General features: G+C 49.2%; 9 protein-coding genes across 9 annotated transcripts; 5 read left to right on the top strand and 4 right to left on the bottom strand.

Moving 5' to 3' along the window:
• Positions 1 to 1268: 1268 nt before the first annotated feature.
• Positions 1269 to 3712, top strand: P174DRAFT_419242 (E1 ubiquitin-activating protein ubaB; the record flags this gene model as incomplete). The annotated part of the gene is made up of 10 exons (XM_024824769.1): positions 1269 to 1328; positions 1421 to 1591; positions 1711 to 1947; positions 2015 to 2139; positions 2193 to 2257; positions 2314 to 2593; positions 2652 to 2827; positions 2879 to 2991; positions 3049 to 3395; positions 3448 to 3712. The coding sequence occupies 10 exons, from the start codon at positions 1269 to 1271 to the stop codon at positions 3710 to 3712; spliced, it is 1839 nt and encodes a 612-aa protein (XP_024683888.1).
• A 343-nt stretch (positions 3713 to 4055) lies between these two features.
• On the bottom strand, positions 4056 to 5320 carry P174DRAFT_429683 (SDR family NAD(P)-dependent oxidoreductase; the record flags this gene model as incomplete). Its single annotated transcript, XM_024825586.1, has 4 exons — positions 4056 to 4213; positions 4286 to 4438; positions 4531 to 4681; positions 4733 to 5320. 4 exons carry the CDS (start codon positions 5318 to 5320, stop codon positions 4056 to 4058), a joined length of 1050 nt encoding a protein of 349 aa, XP_024683887.1.
• A 404-nt stretch (positions 5321 to 5724) lies between these two features.
• Positions 5725 to 6107, top strand: P174DRAFT_458844 (elongin C; the record flags this gene model as incomplete). Its single annotated transcript, XM_024829715.1, has 2 exons — positions 5725 to 5851; positions 5920 to 6107. The coding sequence occupies 2 exons, from the start codon at positions 5725 to 5727 to the stop codon at positions 6105 to 6107; spliced, it is 315 nt and encodes a 104-aa protein (XP_024683886.1).
• P174DRAFT_130089 (uncharacterized protein) lies at positions 6065 to 6522 on the top strand. Its single transcript, XM_024821097.1, has one exon. The coding sequence runs from the start codon at positions 6190 to 6192 to the stop codon at positions 6430 to 6432; it is 243 nt and encodes an 80-aa protein (XP_024683885.1). The 5' UTR covers positions 6065 to 6189; the 3' UTR covers positions 6433 to 6522.
• A 91-nt stretch (positions 6523 to 6613) lies between these two features.
• Positions 6614 to 8068, bottom strand: P174DRAFT_368756 (tRNA-splicing endonuclease subunit SEN54 family protein; the record flags this gene model as incomplete). Its single annotated transcript, XM_024822240.1, has 2 exons — positions 6614 to 7883; positions 7953 to 8068. The coding sequence occupies 2 exons, from the start codon at positions 8066 to 8068 to the stop codon at positions 6614 to 6616; spliced, it is 1386 nt and encodes a 461-aa protein (XP_024683884.1).
• Positions 8069 to 8115: 47 nt separating this feature from the next.
• Positions 8116 to 8971, top strand: P174DRAFT_130049 (uncharacterized protein). The gene is made up of 2 exons (XM_024821096.1): positions 8116 to 8319; positions 8368 to 8971. Exons 1-2 carry the CDS (start codon positions 8278 to 8280, stop codon positions 8548 to 8550), a joined length of 225 nt encoding a protein of 74 aa, XP_024683883.1. The 5' UTR covers positions 8116 to 8277; the 3' UTR covers positions 8551 to 8971.
• On the bottom strand, positions 8970 to 10638 carry P174DRAFT_129910 (arrestin C-terminal domain-containing protein). The gene is made up of 3 exons (XM_024821095.1): positions 10394 to 10638; positions 9455 to 10339; positions 8970 to 9391 (listed from the first exon to the last, which is right to left on the bottom strand). The coding sequence occupies exons 1-3, from the start codon at positions 10469 to 10471 to the stop codon at positions 9149 to 9151; spliced, it is 1206 nt and encodes a 401-aa protein (XP_024683882.1). The 5' UTR covers positions 10472 to 10638; the 3' UTR covers positions 8970 to 9148.
• A 1624-nt stretch (positions 10639 to 12262) lies between these two features.
• P174DRAFT_439908 (putative DNA polymerase delta subunit 4) lies at positions 12263 to 13337 on the top strand. Its single transcript, XM_024826925.1, has 3 exons — positions 12263 to 12728; positions 12805 to 12872; positions 12937 to 13337. The coding sequence occupies exons 1-3, from the start codon at positions 12359 to 12361 to the stop codon at positions 13078 to 13080; spliced, it is 582 nt and encodes a 193-aa protein (XP_024683881.1). The 5' UTR covers positions 12263 to 12358; the 3' UTR covers positions 13081 to 13337.
• Positions 13338 to 14023: 686 nt separating this feature from the next.
• P174DRAFT_439906 (uncharacterized protein) lies at positions 14024 to 14535 on the bottom strand. The gene is made up of 2 exons (XM_024826924.1): positions 14344 to 14535; positions 14024 to 14282 (listed from the first exon to the last, which is right to left on the bottom strand). The coding sequence occupies exons 1-2, from the start codon at positions 14528 to 14530 to the stop codon at positions 14260 to 14262; spliced, it is 210 nt and encodes a 69-aa protein (XP_024683880.1). The 5' UTR covers positions 14531 to 14535; the 3' UTR covers positions 14024 to 14259.
• Between the last annotated feature and the right edge of the window lie 217 nt (positions 14536 to 14752).

Genomic DNA, 14752 nt, shown 5'->3' with positions numbered 1-14752 from the left:
TGCTTTGAGCAAGAAAGAGCCTGTAGACAAACCAGAGAGGATGTTAGAATTGTAGGAGAAGGATTGAGAATAATGATTCAGCTGCCTAACCTCAATGTCTGACCCCGAAAATTGGCTTCTTTATCTTATCGGGGGAATTTCGGGGAACTTTTTTTGGGCGGTTAGGTAAGCGACCGAGATTCATGCCACATTCTTCAGGCACAAAGGGGTCCGCCATTAAAGTCCGCCGAATGTCTCTGACCACAAGCCTCACCCCTTTGAACTGAGGCTAGGGCGCGGATGCATGGATTGTTTGATCCCAATAAATGGAAGGGAAGCGACAGAGTTCCAGTATTTGTTGACTCCACGGCCTGATGCTGATGTGAAGGGATGTTCCTCCATTGAACTGCCGCTACTGTGATGACGTTGGGAGTACCCCTCGGTATTGGATCATCTCCAGATCATTGGAAACCAGCTACTCCATAGATAGATGGAGGATTTCATAGCGCAAGATCATATTCTCCGCGAATCCTTAGGGGCAAAGGTACTGAGTAAATTGCATAACAGATGACGCATATATGCATAGATACCGGTCTAGCTGGTACGGAAATGAGAGAATGAGAGGAATGTGAGGTCGCTCAGTCGAGGCTCGGGCAGATGCAGCAGCCTCTCCAGTCAGGAGATTTGATTAGAGCCATGCATGCATACTGCTTGGTCTCCGTCTCCTCTCCCTTATCACACTAAGAAATTAATTCCTTAAGTTTCTCAACCGTCTGGACGCCGATTAGGTATAATAGGCGCAACAAGGCTGCCCTTTTTCCTAATCAGCCCGTATCTAGCGTTCTCTTCACTTGACTCTGATAAGAGCGTATCCGTGCGCGACATCTGAGAGCTTCCCTCTTGAGATTGGAAAATCTGTAGTCAAAACACTCCCGATGAGATTGACTGACGCCAAAGAGTCTCGTCAGACGTATTCACTCTTCGTCCTGCAATGGATGAGGCGCCATTGTGTTTTTTGAAGCTGCGTCGGAACTGAACTGACCCCCGGCACTCTTTTTCCTTTCAACCTTGCGCCTGGTTACGTCTGTTCCCGGATTTCCTTCCAGCTTCTTCAGAATACCTTGTTAAACTCACTTTCTCCCAACACCTCCTACTGTTTGTCGCATACCTTATGATATCCCTCCTTCGTTCAATCAACTCTGCTTCTAAGTGACCAATTACTTCGGGGATGTTCTTCCCACCACTCTGAAGCTCTACGTCACAACCCATCTTCCTTCAATTCGCAACAAATGGCAAGGGACGCTAATCTGAAGCGTTCGCTCGGAACGCTTTCCAGGCGCATCAAAGAGGTAGATATATGGCACCCTACGCTTACTTTCGCAATGCGCTTGTACCGTTGAATAAAGCTTGATGCTGACGTCCTACCTCTTTTCCAACTTAGTCGCGTGTGCTTCTTGTCGGTGCCGGCGGTATCGGCTGCGAGCTGCTCAAAAACCTTCTGTTGTCCGGCTTTGGAGAAATACATATCATTGACCTTGATACCATCGATCTGAGCAATTTAAACCGTCAGTTTCTCTTCCGCTACGAACATATCAAGAAGCCGAAAGCATTGGTACGTCTTCGCCGTCTGATCGGTTCCTCTGCCTTCCCACGTCCGCTCGCTTTGCAGTTCGGTCTCCTACGTTACGCGATATGACGGACAAGGTCTGACCTATGCGGGTAATCATATAGGTTGCCAAGGAAGTGGCTCATAAGTTTCAACCGAGCGCAAAGCTGGAAGCATACCATGCAAACATCAAGGACAGCCGATTCAATGTGGACTGGTTCGCGACATTCGATTTAGTCTTCAATGCGCTTGACAACCTTGACGCCCGGCGACATGTCAATAGAATGTGCCTGGCTGCCAATGTGCCGTTGATTGAGAGCGGAACAACAGGGTTCAACGGACAGGTGCAGGTTATCAAGAAGGTAAGCCTTTCCCGTAACAGTTGATGCATGCTCCTTCCGTTCAGTACATCTCTGATGACTATCATAGAATCAAACCGAGTGCTACGACTGCAATTCAAAAGAAGTACCCAAGACATTTCCAGTGTGCACCATCAGGAGCACGCCGAGCCAACCCATTCATTGCATTGTCTGGGCTAAGAGTTACTTGCTCCCGTGAGTGTTATAATATCTGCGCATGGGTCTCAAACATGTCTAATACTATTAAGCGAGCTTTTTGGTACCAGCGAAGATGAATCGGAAGAATTCGATCATTCGGCAGATGCCGATAACGGTAAGAACGACCTTTGGTCGTCCACGTTTCGCATGCCGGTTCTAACCCTGCAGCAGCTGCCGAAATCGCCAATCTACGTAAGGAGGCGCAGGCTCTAAAAACAATCCGTGAGTCCATGGGCTCTCCCGAGTTCTACCAGAAGGTATTCGAGAAAGTCTTCAAAGAAGACATCGAGCGGTTAAGGGGCATGGAGGACATGTGGAAAACCCGAACAGCACCCCAGCCCCTAGATTTCGAAAAACTGCAGCAAGAATCATCCTCAATCGAGCCCATCGTCTCTGTCAATGATCAGAAAGTGTGGTCATTAGCTGAGGACTTTGTTGTCTTCAAGGATAGGTCCGAAACGCTGTCGCTTCAGACAATTCTTCGCAAGCAATAGCTGACGGTCAAATAGCTTGGAGCGACTCAGCAAACGCTTAAAGACTCTGCAAGAAACAAGCAAGGACGGTCTGAAGCCGATTCTGATATTTGACAAGGATGATGTCGACACTCTCGATTTTGTCACTGCGAGCGCCAACCTCAGAGCGACAATCTTTGGAATTGATCCTAAGTCAAAATTTGACACGAAACGTAAGCTTGACGCTATCACTGATTCATTTCTATTGCTGATTGTTATATCAGAGATGGCTGGGAATATCATTCCCGCAATTGCGACAACGAACGCGATGACAGCGGGGCTGTGCGTGTTGCAGGCCTTCAAGGTTCTCAAAGATGATTTTAAAAATGCCAAAATGGTACGCGCTACCGTTGAACTGAATCCTCGTGTAATCTGACCTCTCATTCTCGATCAGGTCTTCCTTGAACGCTCTGGCGCGCGCGCCGTCAACTCTGATTCCCTGAAACCGCCCAATCCGAGCTGCCCTGTGTGCTCAGTTGCCACTGCCAGAATCAAGATTGACCCTGAACGTGCGACTGTAAATGACCTGGTGCAGGATGTACTCCGGTTGCAATTGGGCTACGGGGAAGAGTTCTCTCTGAGCAATGAGCTGGGAACTATCTACGATCCGGATCTTGAAGACAACCTGCCCAAGAAACTGTCGGATCTCGGTATCAAGAATGAGAGTTTTCTCACTGTCGTAGACGAAGAGGATGAACAACCGCGTGTCAATCTTGAACTTGTCGTGCTTGTACCTGAGAAGTAAGTTTACAGGACAAAAGGTCTAGTGGTAATTGTGCTAACTATATTTCAGACCCGAGCCCTCTGAAGCAGAGAAACCTGTCTATCTAGAGAAGATGATCGATATTCCACGGAAGCCCAAGGAACGCGAGCCTCCTGTCCCAGAACCTGTAAACGGTGCAGCAGTTACTGGCAAGCGCAAAGCGGAGGAAGCTGGCCTCACCGACGGTGACGAACGTGCGAAACGTATTGCGAGTGCCTCCGTCGCCGAGGGTGATGGAGAGCACCCCATTGTATTGGATGAGGCAGATGGCGGCGCTATTTTGATCGACGACTGAACAGTCGAAGACATTAGCATTTTGATCGACCGCCAAATGTCACCATTAGAACTCGGCGTTGATATTTGTCATATTATTTCCCAGGTGCCAGCGCTTGCATGTCGCATTTGGGATTGGGAATCTGCTATCTTTTGTCCCATGATGTCCTTGTAACATATCTCACGAACAGGAAAAGTCTGAAATGAAACATAGATTGGTCAAGCATATCAGTTACCGCCCACTTGTGCCTGGCATTGTTTGACCGAGTTTACCATGGTATCCTCATGAGCCGTAAATAGCCCTCCCTGCCATAGCAAGAAAATAGCTTCTGATTCCGTTGCGTAGAGATTGTGCGGCCATTCCATCAGGACGCGCTCAAACCACCGTCCAGATTGAGGACGCAGTTGTTCGCGTATTCATTCTGCGCCAGGAACACAGCCGCATCCGCAATTTCATGCGGAGTACCAAACCTCCGAACAGGAATACTCTCTTTCAGTCTGGAGGTTTCGCCCTCGCTGAAATCTGCAGTTATATCATCAGTATTCGGTCATGAATGGTCACAACCAGCGACGTCTCCGCTAGGAGTCGACTCACCAGCAATCATTGGCGTTTCTATATACCCCGGAACTATCGCGTTGGAACGAATTACAACGCCCCGGAGGGAATGGGCAGCTTCCACAGCCAATGAGCGCGTCAGTCCAAGGATGCCAGCCTTGGATGCAGCATAAGGTACCGCGCCGGTGCCCCCTTGACCGCAAGCAGAGAAGAAATGTTGATAATGCATTTTGAGGAGACTGGTATTTCAGATGCGCTGGAGGTATTGCGAATCTTCATCTGACTGCGGATCGAGGCGCGCACGAGAGCTCGCGAGGTTAGCATTGCGCCCTCCAGATTCGTGCGAAGGACGCGCGAGATATCATCTGGTTCAAGTTTGGGGAGGATGTTCGAGATGGAGATGCCTGCAGCGTTGACGAGGATGTCGACTGGTTGCTGTTCGGGTTTGTTAGATACTATCATCCGAGACTGGGCGGGAGAGCTCACCATTGCCTTCTCCAATTCGCGCAGCCACTTCCCGGCTTCTGATATATCACCGACGAGGAGACTGATTCTACTCGAGGAGTCGATCAGTGTACCATGTGACTTTGCCTGCGTATCTTTGTTTCGGGGTTGTTGATCTGTTTCTGGGGCTTTAGTTGCTACTTCGCCAACGATGCTATCACTGCTTGACTGGACGCCAGCGAACGCGTTCCCAGATGTAGGCGCCTCTAATCTAGAAGCAGCTTTGACGAGCCGTTCATGGGATCTGCCAACGAGAATGATGCGCTTGGCACCTTCTTGGAGGAATCGCTCTGCAATGGCGAATCCAATGCCAGATGTGCCGCCTGTGATCATACATGTTCGACCAGCTAATTTTTCCGAAGACCTGAGGGGAGGACCACCGCCAGTCCGTGTGGTAGACCATGACCAACCGCTGAGAGGCCTTGATAATAAAGGAGCGGTTTTGAGGAAATGTGCATGAAACCTGGTCTTAGCTTGATGAGCAGGCTGTGCTTGAGGGCCTAATGTGGACCATGATGTCGATGCTGCTGCGCCGCGGAAGCGGGAACGCAGAATATGCGTATGGTACATGACTGAGTAGCGATGGTCTTTTCGTCAAGGCAAAAGAAAGACCTCTCTTCAATGGTTTGATTTATGGTGATGAATCCGGCCTCTTTTCTCCATGAACAACCGAGCTGTTTATGAGCCAGAACAAACTCGGTTCAATCTGTAGACTGGATTCGGACCAACTTCTAGATCAGCTCGATTGGTGATACAAGCATGAGTCAAGTTCTAGGAAATTGAAGCTTTTTAGAGCGTATCCTCCTAATCACGTAACTTCGTACCGATTGCGATCCGTTCAAGGTGAGATTGAATCGTTACCTATCGGAACAGCTTCAGCACGGACCACCTGTGAAGACAACTCGCCCTTCATCTTTTTTCCCCGATCAACCATTCTAAAAAGTTACAAACAGCAACCACTCTCGTACTCCAAAATGGCATCTTCATCATCTACACCCTCCGAGTATGTGACGCTGGTATCAGGCGACGGATTCGAGTTCATCATCCCCCGGAGTGCGGCCTGCGTATCTGGAACAATACGACGCATGCTGGAACCTTCTAGTAAGACAGATCGGTTCACCTTTCTTACGCGGGGAACAGACACTGATATGTTCTTCACTATGTTGCAGGTAAATTCTCCGAGGCAATAACAGGTCGCTGCGTCCTCGAAACCCTCAGTGGAGTCGTTCTCGAGAAAGTATGCGAGTACTTCTGTTACAACGAGAAGAATAAGAACCAGACAAATGTGCCAGATATGGATATTCCTCCAGAGCTGTGCTTAGAGTTGTTGATGGCGGCTGATTATCTGGATACTTGATGTGTTAGGAGTATGTTGTTGTCGTTGACCTGTTCTTCTTCGACCTTTTGACTGATGGCTCTAGTTGCATTTTTTACGATTCATGAGGCAACGACTTCTGCGATGCAAGGATTATGACTGTTTCAACAACCGGAGTTGGTGGCTAGGTATCTTCTATAGAAATAACCATTGGTTCGGTTCCGGTAGGTATCCTTCACGCGTACGAAAGGAACATCTTTGCCCGTTAAGCAGACCTATCGGCAGAGGCAGCCTTATGCTACTTCTTCCCATGTCATGGAGCATTCGCTCTAGGAGGCGGGACTCGGCCGCCGATTTAGCCATCTGAGCATCCCGTCCGGTCCTAGCTCAATGGCCGGACGATCTAAAGATGATGGCAGAGCAGCCATGTCCCTTTTATTCAGGTCTCGTCCATTTCCATGGATATAGAGCTTTATTCCAGGGGAAACATGCTCCTTCAATATCTGTGATTCAGGGTAGTTGTTGCTGAGGCAGGTGACATTGTCTTGTCATCGCCCCTTAGGTTTCGGTTTCGATTTCGATTTCGAAAATCCTCCTACTTTATTTCCTTGAGGAGTGCCTCTGTTCTCGTATAGCTTTTCCTTTCCAAACGCGGCATCCGCAACTCGCAGGTAACTCACAACACCTTGGTCTATAACGGCGAGAATGACGTTTCGATACCCTTGCCGTAGCCGCATATAGAGCTGTCTGTCCATTTTCTCGCCTCGCGGCGGATCCAGAGGTGTGCTTTCGAGCAAAGCGCCCAGCTGTGAGAGTGTGGGCATAGAATGAGTGCGGGAGTTGATGACAGCAATTCTGAAATCGGGAGCGGGAGGAGCAGACTTGCGGAAGGGCGTAGAAGGTTTATAGACATGGAAGACAACCTGGAAGGGAGCTTCCGTTCGTGGAGCTGGAGATTGAGAGACTGTAGGATCATGCCACGGTATAATGGAAAGCTTGCGGTAGATATCACCTGGAAAATTAGTTTGCTTGTCCATCAAGACTTCCAGGACCGACTCACTGTAGCTGCGATGGATTCCAACACCGACAAGGGGTATTGTCGCGGTCCTAGGACTCGGAGTCTGGAGCCATTTCATGAACCGCTCATACACCCCTAGTAAACCTGCACCAACCCGAACTGGTTCCTGCATCTCCGAATCTCTCGATTCCTCCGTATCGTCATACCACCCAGGCGCCCGAGTAAGCGTATAGCCTAAACGCTTCAACCCCGTATAAACCGTAAACCTATCGATGGACAACCCACCGCGCCCAATAAAACACGCGTACGCCGCCTGCAAGCTCATCGGAATCCCAGAGTCGCCTGCATCCCCAGCATCTCCGCACCCCGTCGCGGAAACAGGCCACCGAATCTCCAGACTCCCTCTTTCAAGCATGTACAGCGCCTCCTCAGGAAGCAACCACACCCTATTCCACCGGTCCCCCTGACCTATCGTCTTGAAGAACTGGCCCTTGGGATTGGTCACGAACACACACGCGTCCGGATGAACCCCCAGCTTCGTCCCCGGAGCTTTTCCCGGTTTCCACTCGGTGTTCTGCGATTCGCCTTCCGCGACGGGCGCTACCGACGGCGGCGCAGGTCCGTCTGGCGCGTATACGCCTACGATCCTGTGCTTTGGGTGGTGGAGTCGGGGGTACGAGAGGGCATTGTGCATAGCCCTGCGTGAGGCGGTTAGGACATCAGCTTGGAATTCTGTCGGGTTGGGCTCGAAGTCTTTCTCTCCTCGTTTAGGGAGGCTAGACTGTGATGGGTCTGCAAGACTATGGTGCATTGATTTAGTAACTAGACTGGACATCCAAGGGCTAATTGGTTCGCGGAGCAATACTGACAAGGAAAGGTGGTTTAGCATGCGGAAGTCTTGCGTTTCGTCCGACAGGTCGGTCTCGATATGGGTGGAAGCGTCGTTTGAGGGCAGACGAGCGACATCTTCGTCCATGTCCGCCATTTTCGGTGTGAATGAAGCCCTTGGCTCCGAGTGAGTGTATTGTGCACGGATAGTGGTGAGAGCTGATATCAATCTCCGATAAAAAAAATCTCGGTGGTCCAAGCTTATCAGTTCCGCTTGTGACTACAAATCGCGGAGAAGCCGTGGACCGATAATATTTCACGGAGTTTCATGTGCATTCCCCTTGAAGACGGGAATTCTGACATGCCATGGATTCTGCTATTATAGATTATAACGAAATACTTGATCAGGTATATCTTACCCACATAATCAATCAAGCACCTCCTAACCTCAGCCAGATCTACACAAACCTCGCAAATGCTCTCAACACATTCGGGGCCTCCTCCCAACAGTATCAAAATATATTGAAGATACTAAAGGAGTGCCTGGATGATATCGACAATGATAAGAAAAAGAGGTCCGCTGCTCTCGATCCAGATACCCTGAGCTTGGCGATGAAGTTCTTGGAGCTTGGGAGATGATCTACCATTCCTGATGTTTCATGTTTTGTTGACCCTGACTGCGGATTTCGGTTGATCATGAACAACCTGGAACCTCTCCATTTCTGCGACATGCGACAAACGGACGAGTCCAGCGAGGTCTGTCGTCATTATCGTCATGAAAAGAACGTTCGACCCAACACTCCGGTGGATTCATGAAGATGGTTCTTGCAGCCGGCTGAAGTGGACGACGTAAGGCAATGTTCAGACACTCCGGCATCATAAATCTTACATATTATATTGAACTATATGGCTAGAGGACCATATGAGAAAGCGAGTGTCCCACCGGCGACATTCCCAGGATATAAGCAAGGCCGACCAAACACCTCGTTTTCCTCGCCCCTAACAAACAACAAAACGGAAAGGCTACCCTGAATGACATGCAACAAGACAAACTCCAGACCCATGCATTCGTAAAACATGACCATGCTTTGCTTCTAAAGCAGGGCGTACCGCCGTGATTGGAACTTCGGCTCTGTCACAGGTGGTTGGCAGTTGAGGTAGTAGAGGACTTCTAAGCAGACCACAGATATTCTGGTCTAGTTCGAAAATGTTGTGAATTCGGAAACCGAGCCATTTCTCAATCGATTAGTGGCTTCTTCTGGTTTCCAACAATTGCCACTCCGAGATGTCGCAGGGCATTGGGATCATTGGGCCGTACAATAGACGGGAGAGGCAACATAGGGTTGTCTGGGTTCACGTGGACTGCATCTCGAGCAGCTTGTTCGATGGCTTCCATTTCTTCTTTGCACCCCGCATGGTCAAGAGGACAAACGACGATTGGCTGTCGAATCGCAATGTCTCGTGCAGACGTCAAATGCGCCTACACTTGGGTTAGCCGGGTTTCGATAAAATTGCCCTGAGTTGGCTGGGTAAGAATACAAACCTTGACTGTCAAATAGTACTCGATTTTGTAGAGACTAGCTGTAGTAGTAAAACCGCTCACAGCATACGTTGGAAAAGCTGCTCTACCTCTAGGAAGAATTCCCTCTGCATCTCGCAGATCCTTTGCTGGATATACCAAGCCCAAGTTCGTCAAGAAGCCGGTAGGCGGCAACTTCACGCCGATTGGTTCTGTTCGTTTGACCAGCGTTTTGACCTTGCGCTGTGGTTCATCGCCTTCGTGGTTGTAGATGATCTCTTCATCGATACCAATTGTAATCTTGTTGATTGTGACTTTCCTTGCTTTGGTCATCCAGTCCGGATTTGGTGATAGCTTGACATAGACGCTGACGGGGTCGAGAGGCCCGTAAGACCATCGCGGTAACGAGATTCCTAAAGTCACCAAGTGATCCGTCACCCGCTCGGCCGATTCAGGGCGATTGTACATTCCAAACGTGGATAATGTGTCGTATCGTGAGATCGGGACTGGAAATGCATACTTCCTTTGTTCCGATTGTCCCTGCTGGACGGTCACGACAATCTCGTAGTATGTCTCCGCAGTGCGACTGGGGAGCTGCAGGCTGGCCGGAGGGACACGTCTTGAAGAGTCCGAACCACCACGGCCGAACGGGATGAAGAGGACAAAAGGCAAATCCATGGATATTACTTCCTCATATTCTCGACCGGCCGGACATCGGAAAAGCAGCATCTCCTTGCCGACAATATCAGTTAATTCCTTCCTAGGGGGCGCAAGATGCTTCTTGGTCACGGAGTCCGCTGACGGGTGTATTGTCTCACGGCGATGGAGAGATACGGTCACGAGGGATACATTGACAGGTGCGGTGATGCCGACGCTGGGTCTGATCTCGACTTTACCTTCAATTCGCGGCTGCGTCAAAATGTTAGTCTCTCACGGTTTCACATCATTCTGACCAGCGCTTACCATAGTCGCAGAGATACCAGGGTAGCCGATCAGAAAATTACCGTTCGGCGGGCCCGACACTCGCACGAAGGCGGCCATAGTGAGAGGGCTGTACCCGCACCACCATGGGCACGCGGCGGTTGGAAGGGATGCGCTCCGGGGTTGTTGCGGAGATTATGCGACTCGAGGGACGTTGTTAACTGCTGATAATTCATAGAGACCACGGACGATCAGGCTGTCCCGCTTAATCGCATCTGCGCCAAGGGTCTTACAATGACGCAGGTGCACTGAACGGATGTGGCTCTACGAGGTGCAGTCACGGATTCAAGAGTAGGCGGTAAAAGCTGCTCGTCGATAGGGGTGTGTGGTGTGCAGCTTCGGTATGGAGACGGCGAGTCAATCGCAGAAGGACGGATAGTCGTACTGTTTCAGCGATGATGAAGTTGAATGGCTGTAGAGGTCGTAGGGCGGTTTGTTTATTGGCGCCGATGTGGGGGGAAGAGAGTGATGGGGAACATTTGGAGCGGCTAAGTTCAGGACTTCTGCTTCTCGCGCGAACTCGACAGAACTGCCCCAGGCCTCGCTTCGCTACAATTCGCGAGGATCTGCATCCAACACGAGGGCTAGATCATGACATGACCTTACCTCTCAGAGTATTGGACGGTTATCTTTCAGCCTCAGACTCGACTCGGAGAAAACATATGTACCCATTATTGTTGATTGATGTTCCCTTTGTCTAGAGTTATGGACCGGGGAACCCTGGAACTCACCGATAACTCAAACTGAGCCTCAAGCAATACTAACCGCTACAGACAGTTTCCTTGCACTCCGCCAGGGATTAAGGCTATTCAGATACTTAATCAATCCTTCACTGTCCATGCCGACCCTCGTCGTCCATCAGGGTACCTATTTCAGCGGTCTACGTCATAGCCTTGTTGGATACCAGTTCCACAGGCATCAGCTAGACACCGATCCGCCAGCACCGACATGACATTCAGCCCCCAGCGTTGTCTCTCTACTTGGGACACTCCACGTCAGCCCAAGATACTCTGATGGCTAGAGAATTCTTATCTACGTACTACAGCTCATCAGCCCACAGTTTGCGACGACGGCTGAGCGCCGGGGCCCATCTCTTTGACACATAATGATTTCTGGATATCATCACCAACCATATCCAGAACTTAACCCCGTAGTATTGTGAATTATTCTTACTCGGGATTGCGTTAGGCTTTCCTGACAGTATGAAGGCTGTGACCTGGCGGCTGTCTTAATGGCCTTCCGTCTAAAGCGAAGACGGCTCAAGATTTATTCGTTCTGTTCATGTTCTACATATCCTAGTTATATCCAGACTCAGTCAGGTACTGAATGGGCGATGTATATGGTGTAGATTTGGGTCAATAATGGCATTGGTATTCACTTAAGTGCCGGGAGAATGAGAATATATCTTAGTATGCTCACATCTCCGATAGCACGGAATCTCCTCCTAATGCGACCACTCAACGTGAGCTTGTAACTTGCTTTCGCTTTTGTATTATAATAATAAAAGGAATAAAGGGATGGTAGATGAACTTTTTGGCACCATGCAGTGCCCTATCTTTGATCCTAGAGCTGTTTGTAGTGGCAGGTTGGTCTAAGGTATGGAGATACAGTACCTGCATTGAAGAGCTGATTTAGGGATTTCCCTTCAAACCTATTGTAAGAGCATGTGTCCCTAGCCAAAATTATCCAATCTATGGCCATCTGTAGCCCAAATTTATCCTCAGTTGCATATCTCGGGGCCAAATAGGATTAAAGTATGTACCTCCGTCCAGTGGTTGATGGATGACAGTTGACGGTTCGGTTGCCATGTGCAACGCCCACCATGACATCGCTTTCTCCACATCCACCGGAACCAGATCTCACAAACTGCAAGTTGCAACAACCTATCAGCCTCAAACGGCCTATTTTAATACAGAAATTACATTCATATCCTGGAATATATTGAATATGCCCACCACTCGTCGCCGCGGAGGCAACACTGCCGCCTCCCGCTCAGGTCAGTCGACGCTTTCATTCGGCGGAAAGTCCAGAGTCACCAAGCCATCGGCCACATCGACGCGATCTCAGAAGACCAAAGACCTCGAACCAATATCAGCTGCTGTCTCCTCGACCGAAGAGGTCCCAGATCCAGATCAAGTGCCTGTCGCTCCCTCGGAGCCGTCACAGCCGCACGTTGCGGAGCTCGCCGTCAGACAGCAAGCCCGGGAGGAGATCCAGCAACCGCTGAGCGGGGAGGATCAGAAGGCGATCAAGATCACAGAACAGGAGCTGCAGAGGTATTGGAAGAAGGAAGAGCAGGCAAGGAAGGCGCCTCGAGGTGGGTTTCTGGATTGTGATGTCGATAACCAGTTTGGCCGGGGAAAGGAAATGCTGACGATACTCCTGACGAACAGTCCACCAGGAAGATCTATCATTACACGAGAAGATACTGAGACATTTTGATCTGTCTAGTCAGTATGGGGTATGTCTATGATATCTTACTACTTGCCGCTTTCTGCGCTGAGAGCTCCGCTAACATGATGTAGCCATGCATCGGAATTGCTCGGCTAAAGCGCTGGAGACGTGCGAAGATGCTGAACCTCAATCCTCCTATCGAAGTCCTTGCCGTCTTGCTGAAGGAGAAGGACACAGTGAAGCAGAGAGCTTATGTCGATGAGTTGCTGTCTTGAGAACCTTTCTATGAACTTTTGTCACTCACACCATGATCTGGGAGGTTAACGAAGTGCTCCATCGGCGTTGGGTTTATAATTCCAAGCAGGGCGTTCGGTCTATTGTGCAGATTATACATCGACAGGAATCAATGATGACGTGAATCTTCTTATGTTCTTTCTTTTGCTGAATTACTTGGTTTTGATGACACTGTTAAGCCTAAGTCGACTGACTGTACTGCTAGTAACAAGGTATCTCAACCATATAGTCAGGTCACTCGGTTGGATATTTCATTTGTACCCAATTTTGATGCTAACGTATCTTCGAGTCTTCCTGCTGTAGCACTGGAAGCTGTTGAAGACGTCGAATGAATTCGGCTCTTTTCTCCCCTTGTCTGTATCCGATCCGTAGACGACCCCTTTTTTATTTTAATCTGAGCTGACGGGAAGCAATAGCTTATTGTTACTCAGAGTACGTACGCAGCAACACTCTCACCTGAGGTCACGCTTGTGCACTGGCTTCCAAAGAAGTGATCGGCACCGCAGAGTACTAATGCATTGTCCAGTCCAGTTCTGACCAAGTCAAGGATAAGAAGCCTATTTACTTGCTTTCCGTCTGTATCATGGATTATCATCATGATGCAAACGAAGTCTGTTTAGCTTTTTCTTCAAACCTTTTTTTCTTTTTTGGGTCCACTCTAGTGATGAAGTTTGCTCACTCTGGGCAGTAATTCTTACTCACTGTTAATATCAGCCAGCTCAGTCTGGCCTTGAAGTTCACCATGTAGAGCTCTGCCAGGTATAACGTACTTTTAGACTCTCGTGCCATCAGTTTGTTCGATTTGACGCGGACGTGAGACATTAATAAGTAATGCTTGACTGTGAAGTGGTTTCGCGTCTCAAGGCGATCATCCGGGGTCTCCCCCGCACCTTAGCTGCTCAATCTCCTGCATCGAGTATCAATCTTGACTTTCTGGCTGAAGTTTTTCTCTCTCATTTGTGGGATGGATCGTCTTGGACCTTGGATGACAGGCCGATAATCCATGCAATGCTACCTTACCCTGGATAGCTGGTTTCTTGCTTTCCTATCCCTGTGAACTTTCGGTGCCATTCTCCTGGCCAGGATCTGTCCATGCATTATTCTGAAATTTTGCTCCAGTAAATGCTTCCAATTCATGGATAGCCTGAACATTTTCTGCTCTACTTAATGCTTATGTTAGAAGGTGAGGATTTTCGGACTATCCTGCTGCGTTGCCTGAGAGAGTCGTCTTGCTTAGTGTACAGGAATGTAACACATCTCGGGCTTATAACACATAGGAGTCATTGAGGGGACAGTGTCCTCGAATGAATGGGAGTCGCACAAGCTTCCGCAAACAGGACTCAGTGGCGACGAATGAGAAGATGAAGTTTGACATGCACACGTCAAGCTTGCTGCGGTCAACTGGCTCTGGATGCGTCGATCACTCTCCATGTTCCCCCAAAGTTTCAAGAATGAACTGCAACATGTGATGCAGCTGTCCAGGGTCTGGTGCAACAGTCCTGGCTTGGACTAAGGTATATAAAACGCTTCCCCCGCTGGAATGTACAATGGCGTTTCTTTCAACAATCTTCACTCGCTCAGTATCTTGTCATTTATACTGTCGTTTCTGAATTGGTCTTTTTTGTCCAACCTTGTCCTCTGAATTGATTCGAG

This window comes from Aspergillus novofumigatus, assembly GCF_002847465.1.
Source record: "Aspergillus novofumigatus IBT 16806 chromosome Unknown P174scaffold_3, whole genome shotgun sequence".
NCBI classification, from domain to species: domain Eukaryota; kingdom Fungi; phylum Ascomycota; class Eurotiomycetes; order Eurotiales; family Aspergillaceae; genus Aspergillus; species Aspergillus novofumigatus.
The sequence above is the reverse complement of the archived record's forward strand: the minus strand, read 5'-3'. Positions and strand labels throughout refer to the sequence as shown.

Bases quoted from the DNA above. Each gene is read 5' to 3' on its own strand.
- P174DRAFT_130089 (XM_024821097.1), top strand. From the start codon at position 6,190: ATGAGGCAACGACTTCTGCGATGCAAGGATTATGACTGTTTCAACAAC.
- P174DRAFT_130049 (XM_024821096.1), top strand. From the start codon at position 8,278: ATGGATTCTGCTATTATAGATTATAACGAAATACTTGATCAG. The intron at 8,320-8,367 runs GTATATCTTACC...AACCTCAGCCAG, and splicing joins ATAACGAAATACTTGATCAG to ATCTACACAAACCTCGCAAA.
- P174DRAFT_129910 (XM_024821095.1), bottom strand. From the start codon at position 10,471: ATGGCCGCCTTCGTGCGAGTGTCGGGCCCGCCGAACGGTAATTTTCTG. The intron at 10,340-10,393 runs GTAAGCGCTGGT...ATTTTGACGCAG, and splicing joins CTGGTATCTCTGCGACTATG to CCGCGAATTGAAGGTAAAGT. The intron at 9,392-9,454 runs GTTTGTATTCTT...ACCCAAGTGTAG, and splicing joins AGTACTATTTGACAGTCAAG to GCGCATTTGACGTCTGCACG.
- P174DRAFT_439908 (XM_024826925.1), top strand. From the start codon at position 12,359: ATGCCCACCACTCGTCGCCGCGGAGGCAACACTGCCGCCTCCCGCTCA. The intron at 12,729-12,804 runs GTGGGTTTCTGG...CCTGACGAACAG, and splicing joins GGCAAGGAAGGCGCCTCGAG to TCCACCAGGAAGATCTATCA. The intron at 12,873-12,936 runs GTATGTCTATGA...AACATGATGTAG, and splicing joins ATCTGTCTAGTCAGTATGGG to CCATGCATCGGAATTGCTCG.
- P174DRAFT_439906 (XM_024826924.1), bottom strand. From the start codon at position 14,530: ATGGAGAGTGATCGACGCATCCAGAGCCAGTTGACCGCAGCAAGCTTG. The intron at 14,283-14,343 runs CTGTACACTAAG...GAAAATCCTCAC, and splicing joins GCCCGAGATGTGTTACATTC to CTTCTAACATAAGCATTAAG.